Source organism: Diplotaxodon limnothrissa, linkage group LG13, assembly GCF_057381915.1.
Source record: "Diplotaxodon limnothrissa isolate DT_005_m linkage group LG13, D_limnothrissa_male_GT1.1, whole genome shotgun sequence".
Taxonomy (NCBI): Eukaryota; Metazoa; Chordata; class Actinopteri; order Cichliformes; family Cichlidae; genus Diplotaxodon; species Diplotaxodon limnothrissa.
The window spans coordinates 8,441,823-8,459,937 of record NC_140608.1 but is presented as its reverse complement, the minus strand read 5'-3'; the positions used below and the strand labels follow the sequence as shown (position 1 = coordinate 8,459,937).

Genomic DNA, 18,115 nt, shown 5'->3' with positions numbered 1-18,115 from the left:
ATAACTGGATTTATTTGGTTTTTTTGGGTCTTTTTTTTATTTTTTAAGATTAACAGAAAAAACAAATGAGACAAAATACAGCGTCACATAAAAGCTACTGAGGCTGATCATTTCAATGATTACAGAATGCAGCTGTACAACTGTGTATATGAATGTTCTTCCAAAGTTGTTTGTTTTGTGAATGTGGTTATCTTCCAGAACTTACATACATTGTATCTACTAATATTAGAACATTTTACTTTTTTGCTTTTTTTCCTTTTTGGGGTTTTGGGGCACTTTTCTTGGAGTATTTTGCTTCCAGGTCAGACAGGAAACTGTTAAAATTTTGCTCTCTGGACTGCTGTCGTTGCTGCAGAGAAGGAAACAAGAAGAAAGCAAAGTTAGTCAGAGGATAAACAAGCTATACCCCTGAAACTTTCTAACATCTGCACATGCATTTGTCACCTTAAGCATCATCACAAGACTGTCATCCTGGTCGTCCAGCCCCATCTTTTTCTGCATTTCCTCTGCTTCTTGGCGCTCTCTATCAGCCTGCAAGGTTAGGTGCAATCATTAAGCTCAAAGACGCTGGAGCCTTATCTTTTGTACTCATTTCTTACAAATTATTAGCAATGATTAAAGTTTTACAAGTACTTTTGGCCATCTAACAATCATGGCAAAAAAACAAAACAAAACCCTGCACATAAGTTGTGATTCAACACCAACACATCTCTCACCCTCTTCCTCCGGGCCCTTTTCTTCTTCTCGGTCTCATGAGTAAAAGCTGGGAAGGCTGTTACTTCGCCACTATCGATGGCATCTTGGATCATGCTGCACAGCCTGGGCTCATCTTCTTGGGAGCAGCACAGAGCTGAGGCGGTGATGGCGTCCATATCTCCCTCGTGCTGTAAGTAAAGCTTGATCACATCCTGTCGCTCCTCGTCAGAGCCCTTGTACGTCTTCTCAAACTCAAGTATGTCCTGGACTGTGATCTATGAGGTGGGTGGAAAGACAGCATGTTGTAATGTTGTAATATGAACATTAATGAATTAATAATAAAACAAACAAATTGAAATATATTATGCTTGCATCAATTTACTATTATGCATAGGTGTAGTCTGACCATATATTTGCTGTAACCTCCTCCTCTAAGTGACTCGCTTCAGGTGTCACATCATCCCAGGACACAGACAGACAAACAACATTCACTGTGACTCATTAGTGAGTCATGTTAGTGAAAAAACAAAAATCACTCTGTGCTCTGGTACCTTTGGGAAAAGCAGTCTCCAATAGTCTTCCCAACAGCGGTCTTGCTTCAGGACGTCAGACTCTTCATCCACCACTCCCTGCTCATCGTAAATAGCCTTCTGCTCCTTATCGCTCAGCACCGCGTACAGCTTTCCCAACACCTGTAGGGACATTTCACACCAAAATACAACTCTTACTGAAAACTATGGTATTACACACTGATTTAGAGGTGCATTGAAACACTGATGAACTGAGGCCATTACTTGATATTAGTCTGTAAAATGCCGCACCTATATATACATATACGAACTAGACAAGAGACATTTGTGAGATGCTGCCACAGCCTTTATATTATAGGCATTTTCATATACCAAAATAAATCAGAGCTTCTTTTGGCAGGCTCTAAATCATAGGTGTCAAACTCTGGCCCGCGGGCCAAATTTAGCCCGCAGCCTAATTACATGTGGCCTGCGAAGCCATACCAAATTACTATTAGAGCTGGCCTACTGATATTATACAGCTAATATATACATTGTTTAGTATTAAGCTTTGCTTGTTCCACATTCAGTTTTTCAGCAAAACTTGTTTGAGTCCATAAGAAGAGATTAATTCTTAAATCTGGAGGAAGATATTTTTCAATAAATATTAATGTTAGCCCGCGACCTTGTTCTAGTTTTGAATTTTGGCCCACTGTGTATTTGAGTTTGACACCCCTGCTCTAAATCAACATTATCCAGAACTAATAACTTCTCTGTTACTATCAATAACTCACCGGTCTCTGTTTCTCCATATGTGAAAAGTTTGGGTGTCATCCTCGACAGGACTTTATCTTTTAATTCACACATCAATAATGTTATTCGGTCTGCATATTTCCAATTGCGCAACATTAATCTTGTCCATCCTTTTCTCACTCCACATGCCACTGCTATTCTTGTTCATAGCTTTGTTACTTCTCGGATTGATTACTGCAATTCACTTCTTTTTGGTCTCACCCAAAAGTCCATACATAAGCTTCAATGTGTCCAGAACTCTGCTATTATCACAAGGACCCCATCTATTTACCACATCACCCCTGTCCTGCAACAGCTTAATTGGCTGCCGGTCAAATATCGCATCAATTTTAAAATACTTTTGTATACATGTAAGGCTATTCATCTTCTCTTCCCTCCATATCTCGCTGATTTGGTTCAGATCACCATTCCAGCTTGGCGTCTTAAATCATCTTCTTCTCTTTCTCTCTCTGCCCCCTCCCCCCGCCTCGCCACTATGGGGAGCAGGGCTTTCAGCTGCTCTGCTCCTCGACTTTGGAATTGCCTACCTCCTGATATAAGAAATATTACTTCCTTTTCTCTTTTTAAGTCTAGATTCAAAACTCACCTGTTCAAAATAGCTTATCCCACATAACCTTTTCCATTCTGCTATTTTAAATCTGTTTTATGTTTTGCATTATATGATTTTGTAAATTGTCTGCTTTTATGCTTGTTTTTATTATTCTGCTGTGTGCAGTGTCCTTGAGTGTTCTGAAAGGTGCTTTAAAATAAAATTTATTATTATTATTTAAAGTCATTCATTAATTCATTATGGTCAATAACTTCCAATACCTTAGCAAGTGCCTTTACCTGACAACACTAGATTAACAGTTTTGTTGCAAGAAGTATTTGCCTCCCCTGTTTTCTGTCCCCCCCCCCCCCCTTCCCCCCATATCACTGACATTTTTTAGATCACTAAACACATTTTGATATTAGACAAAACCCAGATAAATACAAAGTGCTATTTTAAATACTTTTATTTTTGGAATTCAAGCCGATCCAAACCTATATGGCCCTATGTGAAAAGGTAATTACCCCTAAACCTAATAACTGGTTTAACCACCACTGGCAGCAAGAATGGCAATCAAGTGTTTGTGATAACTGGCAATGAGGCTTTCACATCACTGTGGAGGCAATCTGGCCCGCTCTTCTTTACAACAGAAGTGTTTTAATTCAGCCACATTGGAAGGTTTTTGACCATGATCGGCCTTTTTAATGTCATGCCAAAACATCTGGATCTGATTTAAGTTTGGACTTAAACTAGGCCACTGCATAATCTTTGTTTTGTTTTTTTGTTTTTTTTTCTTTTTGTCTCTGCTTGACACATTCCCCTTCAGGACTTTCTGCATTTTCAGAATTCATGGTTCCATCCATAACAGCAAGTCATTCAGGTCCTAAACCAGCAGCGGCCATCACAATAACGTCATATCATACTTATGAAATTATGTCTTCGTTTTACACCCTGATGTAACTCAAACCATAAGTTCAACTTTGCCTAGCGAGTCCACAGAATATTTTCCCAAAAGGCATGGGGATCATTACAATGTTTTTTGTTTGTTTTTTTTTGCAAATGTGACATGAGCCTTTGTGGTCTTTTTAATCAGTAGTGGTTTTCGCCTTTGAACTCTCCAGTGGATGTCATTTTTGCCCAGTCTCTTTCTTATCATTGAATCATGAACACTTACTTTAACAGAGACAAGTGAGGTTCGTTAGATGTTGTTTGGGGTTATTTTTTACCTCCTGGTTGAGTCTTTGATGGGAAGGTTCTGTTCCACGTTTTTTCCATTTGTGGATAATGGCTCTCACCATAGATGTGAGACTTAGTTTCTCAACTGTTTCGTTTAGCCTGCTTGACTTTCTAATACAGGTTCTATTTGAGGTAGTAAGCAAAGTGTTGAATTCAGTTTACAGGGTAACTTATATGTGGGGATATAAATTACCTAACGAGTCTGTTTTGCACCTGAATTACTGTGAAAATTCAGTATCACTGGGGGATGCTCAAAACATCTCTGTAATCATGTAGATACCACAAACGCATGTCCAAATCCCGCGACTGGATGCTACTGGGGTGAAGTCTGTGATGGCACAGTGCGAGATTATTCACGGCAACTACAGTTAGCTGCGTTAGCTAGCTCGCAAGCCTAGCTTAATCTCTGCGTGTATGTGTGTTGTCACAACAACAACGAGCGTTCACCTGAAATTTCTCTGTGGCCAGCGGGTCGTCAGGAGCCCGGTCTGGATGGACTTTCAGCGACACTTTGTAGTAGCTCCTCCGGATCTCAGCCTCTGTCGCCTCTTTGTTGATTCCCAGAACCTCATACAAGTTTGAGGTCTTAAAAAGCTCCTGGCAACGCTCGAGCAGACCCATCCTGACAGCGGACCAGGTGCCTCAGTCTGAGCTTTGACAGGAAAACAATTTCGTCCTAAGACTCTCCGCGACGTGTACTGGGTAGTTTTGTGGCTAGCTAAGCATTAATTTGTTTTCTGTTGTCGGTAACATCAATTTGGCGCGCTAGCCTGTCACAGAGACCACTGCGTGCATCGACGCGCTTGCGTAACGTACAGAAACGTCTTCTGATTGGATCTCGTGACCGACATTATCAGAATGTGTAATGAGGCCTTTCATGACTTCTTTTTCACACAAAACTTGCGCACTTTTACACAAGAGATAACACAAGATTTATCCTTTGGGGAAAGATAGTTTTGAACAACTTTTTAAAACTTTTTTTCTTTACTTATTTCCCAAACGTCTTTCAGATAGTATTTATAGTGTGTATACATGTACTTAACATCTTCAATGTGTTGCCAGTATGTTATAAACTATAAATGTTAATACATTTTTACACGATACATGTTTGGTGTTAAAACAGTACAACTAAAGTACCCATAATCTTGCAGTCCCCAACTCAGTTAAATGAATACATAGATAGGACCAGTTGGAATGTAACTCAAATCAAATCAAATCAAATCACTTTTATTGTCACATCACATGTGCAGGCACACTGGCACAGCACAAGCGAGTGAAATTCTTGTGTGCGAGCCCCACAAGCAACAGAGATGTGCAAACACAACAACACAAACGAGCAAAATACAAGAATGGCCAACCTGAAACTAATAAATATATGTACAATATATAATAGTGTATGCATTTCTGGATGTGTATACTAAATATTTTCCTACGTGTGTGTGTGTGTGTGTGTGTGTGTGTGTGTGTGTATACACATTTTTACAAATTAAATAGTAAAAAAAATAAATAAATAAATAAATAAATAATAATAATAATAATAATAAAATATATAAAATATACAGAGTTGAATATGTGCAAAACAAGTGGCATTTATATACAGTGTGGAGTGCATAATGTTGAAGTTCCAGTAGTGAAGCTGAGGTGTCTATGACGTGTTCAGCAGTCTGATGGCCTGATGGAAAAAGCTGTCTCTCAGTCTGCTGGTACGGGACCGGATGCTGCAGAACCTCCTTCCTGATGGAAGCAGTCTGAACAGTTTATGGCTGGGGTGACTGGAGTCCTTGATGATCCTCCCCGCTTTCCTCAGGCACCGCTTCCTGTAGATGTCTTGGAGGGAGGGAAGCTCACCTCCAATTATCCGTTCAGAGCACCGCACTACTCGCTGGAGAGCTTTGCAGTTGTAGGCGGTGCTGTTGCCATACCAGGTGGTGATGCATCCAGTGAGGATGCTCTCAATGGCACAGTGATAGAAGGTCCTGAGGATGCGGGGGCTCATGCCGAATCTTTTCAGTCTCCTGAGAAAGAAGAGGCGCTGCTGCGCCTTCTTCACTGTTTTGTTTGTGTGTACTGACCACGTAAGATCCTCAGCCAGATGTACACCAAGGAACCGGAAGCTGCTCACTCTCTCTACAGCAGCGCCGTTGATGGTGATGGGGGTGTGTACTTCTCTGCACCTCCGGAAGTCCACTATCAACTCCTTTGTCTTTGCGACGTTGAGGGTGAGATGGTTGTCTTGACACCAGTGGGTCAGGGCGCTGACCTCCTCCCTGTAAGCCGTCTCATCACCATTGGTGATAAGACCCACCACTGTAGTGTCGTCCGCAAACTTCACAATGATGTTGGAGCTGTTAGTGGCTGTGCAGTCGTAGGTGTAGAGTGAGTACAGGAGAGGGCTCAGTACACACCCCTGTGGAGCACCAGTGTTCAGTGTGATGGGGGATGAGGTGATGCTGCCCAGTCTGACCACTTGGCGTCTGTCAGACAGGAAGCTAAGGATCCAGCTGCAGAGGGAGCTGCTCAGTCCTAGATCCTGCAGTTTCCTGTCCAGCTTCGAGGGAACGATGGTATTGAATGCTGAGCTGTAATCTACAAACAGCATTCTCACATACGTGTCTCTCTTCTCCAGGTGTGACAGGGCAGTGTGTAGTGTCAGGGCTATGGCATCATCAGTGGACCTGTTGTGGCGGTATGCAAACTGTAGAGGGTCCAGTGAGTCGGGTAGTGCAGAGCAGATGAAGTCCCTGACCAGCTTCTCGAAGCATTTGCTTACGATGGGGGTCAGGGCTACAGGTCGCCAGTCGTTCAATGAGGAGATGGTGGAGGATTTGGGTACAGGGACGATGGTGGCCATTTTGAAGCAGGCTGGGACTACAGACAGAGAGAGGGAAAGGTTGAAGATGTGCGGTTGAAGAAGGTTGAAGAATACTTTACTCAAGTTTAATGTATTTTATCTGTTACTTTTAACTATTATTGCACTCTGTACTCCACACATTAAAGCTTTCATTATTTATTATTTTTTAGATTAAATGCATATAAGGCTTCTTCTTCCTTCAGCTGTGGTGACCCTCATTTCCTAGCACCAACCCTTTCCATGTTCTCCTTCACTACATCCATAAATCTCTGCTGTCTTCTTCTTTTCTTTTTGCATGGCAGATGCATATTCAAGATCCTTTACTTAATAATATAATAATTAAATAATTAAAATCATTAACAATACAATGTTTAAGAGATATACACATCAATAAATCACTAATTATGATTCAGTAATATCATGTTTATGATTATGCAAAGTGTTAAATACTTTAAACTTTAAAGTAAGTATTTTTTAGTTTATTTATTAGATAGAAAGCAATGCTGTTCTCATAGTTACTATGTAACTACGTCTTTCATCAAACTGATTCTGTAAACATGCTCAGTGTATTTATGTGTGCATTTCACTGGTACTACCACAAACCAGCAAGGCTTTGTGTTTTCTCTTGAATAAACCCTTATTGTCTTACCACAGCTGCTTAGCATTTCTCCATTTCCCACCAATCAAAGCTAAATCAGCATCAGTCTCTTGTATTCCTTTGCAAGTGCTGCATCTGTTGTAAAAACTTGAAATGCCATTTGTGTTTTATGTGGAGACCACCCTACATGCAGGACGCCTTATAAGTTACTTTTGATTTAAAGATCACAAATAGCTCTTTCCTAGCTATAGATGAATATTTAATAAATGAAACTTTTATATTGTCATCATCTCTTCCTCACTATGTCTTTCTCCTTCTCCAACTCATCTTTCATTTTTCTCTCTTCTTTCTCATTTCCACACCATTCTCTTCCTCCCCACCTTAAGCCTCATCTCTTTAATGAAGTCAGGGCTCCGACACATGCAAATGTGCATAAACATGCTTATTTATTCCCCCAAATTGTCACAATTACTTATTTTTAGTGGATTAGACATGCAACCCATCTGGTCAACTGAAAATGCCAGCTATGCAACAACAGCTGGTTATAAGCTAACGCTATGTCAGCTAATGTTAGGTTTGAGTGTCCTAAAAGTCACGCTTTTCCTCTTATTAAAGGTTTGATTTTACTCTCACATTGTGTTTGATCTGTTTCAAAGAAATTTTCACTAACACCGGCTAATAGCAGCTAACAAGAGCCAACAGCAGCTAACAGCAGCTCAGTGGCAAAAATGCAACAGTGTTTACCTACAGAAAAGTTGATATTCTCAACAACTCACCTCAGTATCGCTGTCATCTTTATTTAGCAGGTGTTGAACCTGTACAGCTTATGGGTGGAGCTTGATTACCAAGCTTGCTAGCCTTATTGCTAGCTAATAATTTAAATCCATCCTCTCATTCAAATATGATCACAGCATGATCAAATGCTAAGATTGAGGTTAACGGGTGATGCTGCAGACAAATTATTGTGTAATGATGTTAAAGCTGCTGTGTCTGAAGTGATAATGCCATATATAAATGACCCCTTTTAACATTGTTTTTTTATATTATTTTCTCCTGAAAAGAATCTATCAGCAGATTAATGTCTATGTAAAGTAAATGTTTTTATATTTCAACCTTACTTTGAATCTATTAACCAAAATAAATCATAAATCTCCCCTTAATTAAATGCCACAGATTAGTGTGGCCTTGAGCAACCCAACAGACTTAATTTCTCATGATAAAAGCTGAAGCGTTAAATTTAGAATTTCACAAAATAGTGCAAATACATGCATCAGTCAGGCAGAACCATATGGATACCCAAGTATTTATTAATGAGTTTGAAGCAGCACAAGAATACATCAAAGACAATGAGGCAAGTCACTAAGTATTTTCACTGCTTCATGCGAAAGCAGAACACAAAGATACACACTGACTTTGAACTTAGCATCTGTAGATTGCACCCATCTGTGTTTATAAGCCTGTACAATATGCAGCACTGGAGATATATACTACAACCCCCGCGTCTCAGATGTGATCTAATTATTGCCCCATCTGCTTCTGTTGCATATTTGGCACAGTCTCTGTTGTTGTTTTTGTCTTGACTTTTGTCATCACAAACCTCATCCGTTCTTTGTATTCTGACACAAAATAAGCACTTGGACAACTGACACATTATTATTATGATCAACAATGGAAAAAATGACAAAAGCACAGGAACTGTATTGTAAATGTTATGAACTTTTGCTGGTGTGCAGATCCTTCTCATATGCTTTCTATCCACTTGCACAGATCTTGTAAGTGGAGATCTTGAATGTAACCATTGCTCCTCCAGAGGGAATATTTCCTTGTTATGGTAACAGTCTCTCTACAACAGTCAAATGGCTTCGTTCTCTTGGACAGTCTTTATAGCATGCCCATGGCTGATGCATTTGTCCCTTAACTGGGACAGTTTAAAAACCTCCTGTAGGGGGCAGCAGCTCAGCATTCCTTTCTAGTCTTCACAATCTTGCTGGTGTACTTGATAGGGATCCCCCAGCGTCTCATTAGATAGACATCAAACACATAGGCCATTCCTGGCTCCAGGCCCCCAATCACAGCTGTAGTGACGGCCCGCCGAGGATTCAGCTCTTGGAAATACTTGCAGAGAACTCTCTCGGTGTCAGAGCGGGACTCTGGCCCCAGACAGGGTGCAGTTAGAGCTGATGCTCCGCCAGCTTCTGCTTCATGGCTTCCAAGCTTTCTGCGGTACACACAGTAAAGGCTTCTTTCTTCTGTTCCCATCCATGCTAGGGTGACACTACTGCAACCACGCAATCGGTTGAAGGATTTTATCTGTAAGGTGGAGGGCAGAGATGGGACTCCTCTGCGGTGGTAAGCTGATGAGGTCTGCATTTTGACTGAAGCTGTCAGACCTTCTGGTAGCGATGGGTCTGTAACAGCAGAGGTGTGGTCCATGGCGGTTCCTTCTCTCTCCAGGTGGATGAGATAGGAAGTACTTCCCTGGAGCCATATGTGCGCTAATTCTCGCCCAGCAGCCTGAGAGGTCAAGACCTGACCTTTACTAGATACAGTCACCTTGACCTTTTCACCTTCCCCACAGCTCTGCAAGGTGAGGAGGCCACTCTGTTGCCAACCCCGAGGACGGAAACTGAAGAACTGCTCCGAGCTGAAGCCTCTGTCTTGGAAAGTCACCCACCTCAGCTCTCCTTCTCTAAGGGCGGTAATAGCAGGTCGAGCCTCCTCATGTGTCCGAGCAAGTGTCCCCTTGTATGCCATGCTGGTCCCATTCAGCCTGTCGACCACAAAGACATCAAAGTAATACTGGGTCTCAGGCAGGAGCTCTGAGACAGTGCAAACACTTTCTGTCCCCTGACACACACATTGGAGGTCTTCATACTCATCAGTGAGGGAAGCTGGTGGACTTTGAGGACTTTCAGGATAAGTGTCCCACTGCTGCCACCACCACTCTTTCAAAATGGGCCAGACCGTCACCCTGCTCCGTCTGTCCTTCTTTTCTTGTTTTTGGTCTTTCTCTTTCCTCATACTCTTCTGTGCAGCACAAAGGCTGGGGTAGTTTTCCTGTGAGTTGACAAGGACACAGTATTCATAACTGGTCTGTGTATGTGGGAGGCTCGTTATGGAGGCACTGGGTGCCCAGCTGAGGGTGACGCTGGTCATGCCTACACCTAATGTGTGAACTTGTGGGTCAGCTGGGAGCAGAGGGAAGATGCCTGAAGGCCCCAGGCCTTCATGAAGATACACTGTTGCTCTGGTGTTCTGCTGTTTGGAGCGTAGCCTTAGGATGTAGATGGAAGCGCTTGGATAGGTTGGACCACTGTAGCTTTCCACTGTATTGCCAGTATTGCTGTGTATTTTCTCCTCCATCCCAGGACCTCGCCACCACACCTCAGGCATGCTTTTTTTAGTACTCCCTGTGAGCAAAGAAGAAAAAAGAAAGCTAGCCACAATAGATCACAATGACACACTTGAATATGTTTTGCTTATTCTTACTTCACTTGTGCATTTGACCATCACTTTGGACAATGACAAAGTTTGATACTAGAAGATTGTTTTCACATTCATTCAGTGAAGGATAAATGTTTTGCTGCACACAGTTGGAGTTAGTTAGAGTGAAGCAGGACTTGAATTGCATCTGGTAGTTTTTGCACATCTGGTAGTATTTGTACATTCTCAGATTTGGGATTTTTAAATCAGGAAGAATAATTAGACATGATTTTCAGACAAACATTATTATCTAAAGTAGCATAATTCTTATATGCGTAACCCTGGTGTCTTGTTTCAGTACTGTTCTCCAGTTTCCCTGAGCTATAGATGAATGGTGGGTTATAGGTTTTCTTAAAAGTATTCTCCATAATAAACAGTGTGAACTTTATATCCTGACATACACACCAGCAGATAGGAGCTAACGTTTTTTCAAGGGGTGATAATAAATAACTTAAATGTTACACATAAAATTATAAAGTGCCCTAAATGAAGCAATTAATGTTATAATAAACTTTATCCTGCAAAGTCATAAAATAATATTGCACAACTTAATATGCAATATAAATCAATGTTAGAATCTGCACAAATTAAATGTGGCCAACAATAAATACAAGTGCAATAACTCAGATTATATATCAAAACATGCCTGAAGGAGACCTTATAAAGTTTGGATTATCTCATATTAGGTTCTTTACAGTGTTAAAGAAATAAAGCTGTCATTGCGTAAGAAATGCTTATTACTTTCATGCTCTGAATTGGATAAGATGCATGCCACACTCTGTATGGAGTTTGCTTAATGTAGCCTCCTTGAAGTCAGTGCACTCATACAATTAGTGCAATTACATAATTAATTACACAAAAACACCACGTTATTAGAAGTCTGTTTTTGTACAGATTAGATAAACAGCATATAATATGGGGGGCAGCTGTGGCTCAGGAGATAGAACCGGTTGTCTACCAACTGGACGGTCAGTGGTTTGTTTTCAGCTCCACCAGTCTGTGTGCCTGACTTTGGGCCCTCAAAAAGGCACCCTAATGATCCCAGTGCATTCATTAGAGTGTGAGTGTGAGACATGTTGCTTAGGTATAGATTAATGTCTATGTAAATGGATAAATGAGGACTGGACTAAAAAGCCCTTTGAGTGCTCAGTTAGAGTAGAAAAGAACTATATAAGTCCATTTACCATTTACCACATGGTCATAGGGGTAGACTCTTACTACAAATGAATGAAACACATGCAGGCTTTCTTTGTGTTAGCCAACTTGATAAAACATAACACAACAGCGCTTTTCACCTTTCTTCTTGCAAATAAGACAAGAGATTAATACTGCAGAAAATTAATTACTCTTAGATTTAATGCACAGAGCACTAAAAATAAACATTTTAAGTCAATTTAATTATTTTAATATTGCTGTTTACAACGTCACAGCTGCACATTAGATATCTGAAACTTTAAATGTGATACATTAGAGGTTACTGTCCCGTAACGGAAAAAAAAGAGGCATGGAAATCGCTTTAATCTGTTGCCAAATCAAATTGAATCCGTTTTATTAATTGTGTGGGTATTCTGGGTAATACACATGTTAATTAATTTTCTAATCTATCCTGTAGTAATTGCAATTCCAGCAGTGTAAAACAGAAATAGTAGCATATTAAGAGAAAGTTGGCAATAAAAAAAAGAACAACAACATTCTGTATCACCACCTAATGACTTGGTTTTTAGTAAGGTATCCGGTTGTTCAGTCTGACGTCACTAGCCGTGTCTGGGTCTAAACTCTGCTGCAGGTCCACATATCAAACGATCACTATGGCATTACTGAGAGTTGAAAAACTGTCTAAAGTCTTTCATCTTTAATAAAATGATCAGCGTTCTGCTCTACCAGGTGTAACAATTGAGTTTAACATCCAGGCATCCATGAAAACGGAATTTATGACATTTAACGGAGTTAGAAGTTAGCAGGGAGTTAGCTCGCTAGCTTCTATCTAAATACAATATAGCATGTCCTGACTGCGGGGTTTTGGAAACAAATTAAAACGTACAGCTCTGCTATCACTTCCAGCATAAATGAAGACAGAAAACTAAACAGCAGTGACGTTTGTAGGGTTACTGAAGTTGGGCTAGCTGGTATATAATGATGTGCTAGGTGACCGCTAGCGACACAGCTATGTTAGCATAATATAAACAAGCTAACTTTTTTTCCACTCGATAAAAGTTACCGTGAGTGTTCTCGGTGGTCAGAAACAAATGTAATCGCATGGCAGGATGCTGTAAAAGGACCAAACTTCAGCCAGGAGAACAACTGAGATAATCCATCCACAATACGAGGTTAGTCATTCATATACTGCTGCATAGGCTGGGCTGTAGTTACATCCTAAGGTTTTAAAGACTGAGCTTAAATAAATGATTAGTGGTAATAAAAGCCGAGGGAGGTCAACAGGGATCACTGACTGTTTTAGGAGCTTTTTGAGATCAAATAGAAGAAAATACATAACATTAAACATGTTAACAACACAAAAGCCATATTAAACGCAGACTACTTTAGACCCGGAAGTAGGATTCGTCGCGTCATCACTGAACAACCGGATAGCTTAACAAAATGCATACATAAAATGTATTCCTGCTGCAGATAATCTATATTGCACTTAAAAATATGCTTTGAATAAAAGAATCAATGAAAACATGGCGCTTCCAGCTGACTTCAAACAGAAAATCTGAACATAACCTGCTCAAAACCAAAGGTATTCAGCTTAAGTTACCATGGTGATTTGGTAAGTTACCATAGTGACACAGAAAGCTTTGACTTTTAGCTCAACGTAGCTTGCTAACCCAATGACTGTAGAAAACAGTCATTGCGCTAACCCGTTAATTTCAATTCATAGCAGATCCCCCTGGCTAACTCCTATGCTAAGCTAATCACCACTGGTTTCATATTATCTTCCTCTTTTACTGCTGGCAGTATGTAAATAAGTATGTTTACCAAAATTAAATTCTTTATTTGGTGTTTTTGAGTTGCTTTCCCATAAAGTAGTAATGTAATGTGTTTTTAGCAATGCCACAAGAGTTGAAATTTAAGAAATTAGCTATAGCGATTTACTGAGAAGTAGGCTAATGCTAAATTAGAAATTTAATTTACTGGTTAATAAATCATGTTATGTTTCACCAAAGTGTAAGCAGTGGACACAATTTTTATACTATTTAGGTGTTGCTGTTTTAAAAAATATATAGTACATGTTATTAAACCAAAAGCGTTATGTTTGTACATTATAACAATTGATCACACTGAACCTCGCTGACAGAGAAAATCCTAAGCCCCTTGTAAATGAACAAACAAATATATATCTAAAATGTCAATTGCCACTTCAAAAATGGTTGGCAGTATTTTCATTCAGCACCTAAAGTGTTTTCATTCTGAAGTACAGACTCTTCACTTAAATGACACTACTGCCAGATAAACACAGACAAAAAATAAATAAATCACCAATTGTTTTCACTGTTCATGTCTCCTAGAGATGAAAAATGAGACCAAATGTTACCGAATCAAAGTGAATTATTCAGGCTGGCAATGGGGACCCATGAGCTCAGGGTCTGAATGATTCATGTGTCATTTTATAACATAATGTTATTTTAGCATGTGGAGATGCTTGTTTAAGTAACCTGGAAAAATACTCTTGGAAAACACTGAGGCCTGTTTCCTTTCCCAGAAATCTCTGCCTTTTTAGGACTGAAATGCGATTACTTCTGTTTCCTCTGAGCACTGATTGCCTGTCTTTAATTCTAAGCCTTTGTGCCAGAATATATTTAATCCTTTGAGTTTATTTAATTGCTTTGGTTTGCAAGAAACAGATTGTTACAGAGTGCAGTTTTAGTTTGTTGTTTTATTCAATATTTGAACAGGGAGTTGGCAGAGCTTTTTGGTGTGTGTGTTTTATGAAATGAAAAGCCTCAGATAAAATTTATCACCAGGTGACACACAGATATGATCACACTCGCTGTCTCTGTCCTTGTCAAAGACATTGGGTGGCATTTAGAAAAAAATATATGCGTTTTACAGTGCTTTGAACTTCAACAAATGGGTACAATGTGCTGATAAGATGTAGGACTGTTAAATTTGTGGACTTTTCATAACACGGAAACACACTCAGGCTTCAACAGTGAAATTATTGTTTGACAGAAATCAGTTTGTTGGCCTATAAATTTGTGTAACAGTTGCAGTAAAAGCATGACCTTGAAGTTACAAATAATGAAAACACAAAGCAAGAATGTACCTTTTTACCTTATGCTACTAATTCTGGTCACATATCTGGTTTAAAAGTCTCATCTACACATTGAAGCTTAAGTAAGATTAGACTGTTTGCCCTTCACTAAATCCCTACATATTATATGGCAATGATAATCTCTAATCAATGTCCTTGGCTAAGCCAGATGTAGTGAGGTCTTCAGGTTAAGTGGGTATCAAAAGGTGCAGCTTGTGGTCTTACTGTCCACTCACATTGCAGGTTTTTGAGGGGTTTGTCCTTCAGGGTGCGAGCAGCCAAGGTCCATTCAATGGGAAGGTCACAAGGGCTGACTGTCACCGACATCCCCGGAGCTTTCTTTTTCAGCGTGAAGTATAACCTGTGGAGAAACACCAAAGAGAACCAACTTGCTTTTTCACCGGGGATGACAGAAAGATAGCATCCTGCTTCTGTTCAGCTGCAAGGTGATGGACGAGAAGACAAGATATTGTTCGGTGCCCATTCTTTCATTTTGTTGGATGATTTTTAGATAAGGTGGGGCGGTTATAATTTCATTTACTAAAGTTTGACGAGTTACAGCCGTTTCAGACATTTGCCAGTTGCTGTGTTTCCATTTGCCTACACGCTGATCAGTCATTTGATAGCAGATCAGGAGAGGTGACCTCAGAATCAGATGATAAGGCTGCACTGACGGCTTCAGATGGATATCTGTCTGCTTGATGTAACCATTTCAGCTCGTGCTTAGCATAGAAACTATAAGGACATGGTTGTGCTGTTGCATGTTGGATGTTAGATTTGCATATTATATGGCAGTTGAATTGCTGTTGAAGGGCATTTTAACGCTTATTCTGTGGTGGCCTATTAAAATTCAATTCAACTCTTTATTGCTTAGCAAAGACGACTGAATAGAAGAAGTCTTTAACATTTCTTTACATTTAGTCGTGCTATGTGAAAATGTATTAACAGCATAATTATTTCCTGCCACACAAACACGTTTATTCATTATTCTGCACAGATGGTGATTGTTTCCAAACAGATGTGCAGCACTCTTTCTCAAGGGCACTTTGTGGATTATTTAATAGAGTGATTAATTTCTGAATCAGTGTTTTCTCTCCATTATTTGCCGTGTGGTCCTGCTTGACTGCACTGGTGGACAGACTGCAGCTCACGGGGAGATGCATGTCGCAATTTTCTGCTCCCGCTTTCAGAAAGCAACTGGCACTGTTGTGTAGGGTTCAAGCCAAATGGGCTCCACTTCCTCTTGCTCTCTCTACAGCGCTGCTGGAATCAGCCTCTGTCTTTACGAAAGGTGGATAGGGAATGGGTGGTGATATGTTACTGTTTCCGACCTCACTGAGCAGACCTCCATTTTTAATCGTGGGTCTTAAATGAAATGCAAATGAGGAAAAACGTCAAGCAGGGACAGCATCTAGTTTCACGTGAATTCAGCTGTTACACAAGTGCTGAGATTATCATGGACTTGTTTGGATTAGAAACACATGAATTACCTGACTGTTTAAAATGGTACTTTAAGTTCATTTCAAGTCTAATCATTAGACAAAAATATTAAGTGTATGCATTAAGGAAATGATATAGTTTGACAAGGAATTCATTATGTGGCGCTTGCTGATTTATTTCAGCTTCATGTCATCATGGGGTGAATATATTTTTAATCTTTTGAATAGATTTTAATTTTAATCCTAATCTCAATTTATCTTAATCGTGATTGGTGCCTTTTTTTTTGTTTGGTGATTCACTCATCTGTCACTTCTTAGCAATTACCTAGTCTGCTCTGCTTAGTTCGAAACTGCTTTCAACCCACTTCATTCATTAGGCACAGTTTATTTGGTACACATATTAATGTACTGATAATTCAGAATAAAGTATGCTGAAAAATGGATATTTTTTTAAAAGATAGGAGCACCTTTTTCACCTCTTATGACACCACATCATTAAATATAATGAAAACAATCTTGCTATGCTCTCAGTGGAAACAAGCTATCAACCACATGGATGCTTTCCATCTGTTACCTGCGAGTTCGTCCTTTAGGTAGGGTTACAGAGGTGATCTTTCCTTCTGGTAACCACGTAGTTGGGCGAAGTGGCACCTCATTCTCAGGTGCCACACCTGAGTGCACCTGGGGCCACAAAGATCCACATACCAGTGCCAAAGCTGCACCAAGACACCAAGACAGCGCCATAGTGGATTCACACTCTCTTATGCCTTTTAGTCTTCGTCCCTACGTCCTGGATGGCTCCCGGGCTCTGAAAATGCACAGTGGAAAGGTCAAGACCATCAATCAGAGCCCATCAGCAACGCACACACAAACACACACACGCAGACTTAGTTAAATTTCTACTGTACCATTCAGGCAGACACTAAAGAGCTGTAGCGGCTGATGATTCATTGATATGAAGAAACATCCTATCCTATTCAGACAGAATTATTCATACCAGGGAAAAGAAATTGCCATGCTATATTACTCTGGGATGTGTGTGTAGCACAGCTTGACACTCACTGTAAAAAATCACCCATCGCACCACTTTTCAAAGTGTGAAGTGGGTTGCTAATATCACTCTGAAGTCGCTGCCTTTATATCTACATTTCTATTTTTAGTTTGAGGGTTTGAATGGGTCTGTTCTCGAAATATCTTTGATTATGATTATTAGGGGACTTATCTTGAGAAAACGATGCCGTGCTGATGCAGAGACGAGTGTGCAAACAACACCTGGAGGTGCTCTGATGCAGTCAAATCCATTCAGCATAGATTAATGCAATGCCTAAACCAGAAGAACTGGTATCAGATTTTTCAGGCTTTCTTTCTGTCTTTTTCCCCCGTTTTTTTTTTAATTTTTATTTCTCTCGCACTCTGTTAGTGTTTCACAGTCCTTTTATCTGTACATTTATATGTGGGCGTGCTCCTGTGTGCATGCGGTTGTGATTTAGTGATAGTAGATGATTACAGGTCTCACTGTTTTCTTTCTCTCCTGAGAAAACACATTTGTTCAAAGTCACACAGCCTTCGCCAACACACTCCCCGCCTTCCCCTAACAAGGTGTATTATGTCAGTGCTGTGCCCCATAGATCAGATGACAGCAGCAGTGGAACCACGGAGGCAGCTACAGAAGGTACATCTGAGTCTTTTGGGCCCCGGGACGCTCC

The 18,115-nt window shown here is 40.2% G+C and overlaps 2 protein-coding genes across 2 annotated transcripts; both read right to left on the bottom strand.

Moving 5' to 3' along the window:
* Positions 1-10: 10 nt before the first annotated feature.
* On the bottom strand, positions 11-4,554 carry dnajc9 (DnaJ (Hsp40) homolog, subfamily C, member 9). Its single transcript, XM_085369123.1, has 5 exons — positions 4,231-4,554; positions 1,248-1,388; positions 717-971; positions 445-531; positions 11-349 (listed from the first exon to the last, which is right to left on the bottom strand). The coding sequence occupies exons 1-5, from the start codon at positions 4,402-4,404 to the stop codon at positions 236-238; spliced, it is 771 nt and encodes a 256-aa protein (XP_085225249.1). The 5' UTR covers positions 4,405-4,554; the 3' UTR covers positions 11-235.
* A 4,634-nt stretch (positions 4,555-9,188) lies between these two features.
* Positions 9,189-17,153, bottom strand: ndnfl (neuron-derived neurotrophic factor, like). Its single transcript, XM_085369969.1, has 3 exons — positions 16,984-17,153; positions 15,207-15,331; positions 9,189-10,642 (listed from the first exon to the last, which is right to left on the bottom strand). The coding sequence occupies exons 1-3, from the start codon at positions 17,151-17,153 to the stop codon at positions 9,189-9,191; spliced, it is 1,749 nt and encodes a 582-aa protein (XP_085226095.1).
* Positions 17,154-18,115: the final 962 nt, after the last annotated feature.

Excerpts from the sequence above, each read along its gene's own strand:
- dnajc9 (XM_085369123.1), bottom strand. The coding sequence starts at position 4,404 with ATGGGTCTGCTCGAGCGTTGCCAGGAGCTTTTTAAGACCTCAAACTTG. Across the intron at positions 1,389-4,230 it reads TGGCCACAGAGAAATTTCAG|GTGTTGGGAAAGCTGTACGC; the intron begins GTGAACGCTCGT and ends ATGTCCCTACAG. Across the intron at positions 350-444 it reads GTCTTGTGATGATGCTTAAG|CAACGACAGCAGTCCAGAGA; the intron begins GTGACAAATGCA and ends CCTTCTCTGCAG.
- ndnfl (XM_085369969.1), bottom strand. The coding sequence starts at position 17,153 with ATGGCGCTGTCTTGGTGTCTTGGTGCAGCTTTGGCACTGGTATGTGGA. Across the intron at positions 15,332-16,983 it reads CCTAAAGGACGAACTCGCAG|GTTATACTTCACGCTGAAAA; the intron begins GTAACAGATGGA and ends GTTTCTCCACAG. Across the intron at positions 10,643-15,206 it reads ACCCCTCAAAAACCTGCAAT|GGAGTACTAAAAAAAGCATG; the intron begins GTGAGTGGACAG and ends CTTTGCTCACAG.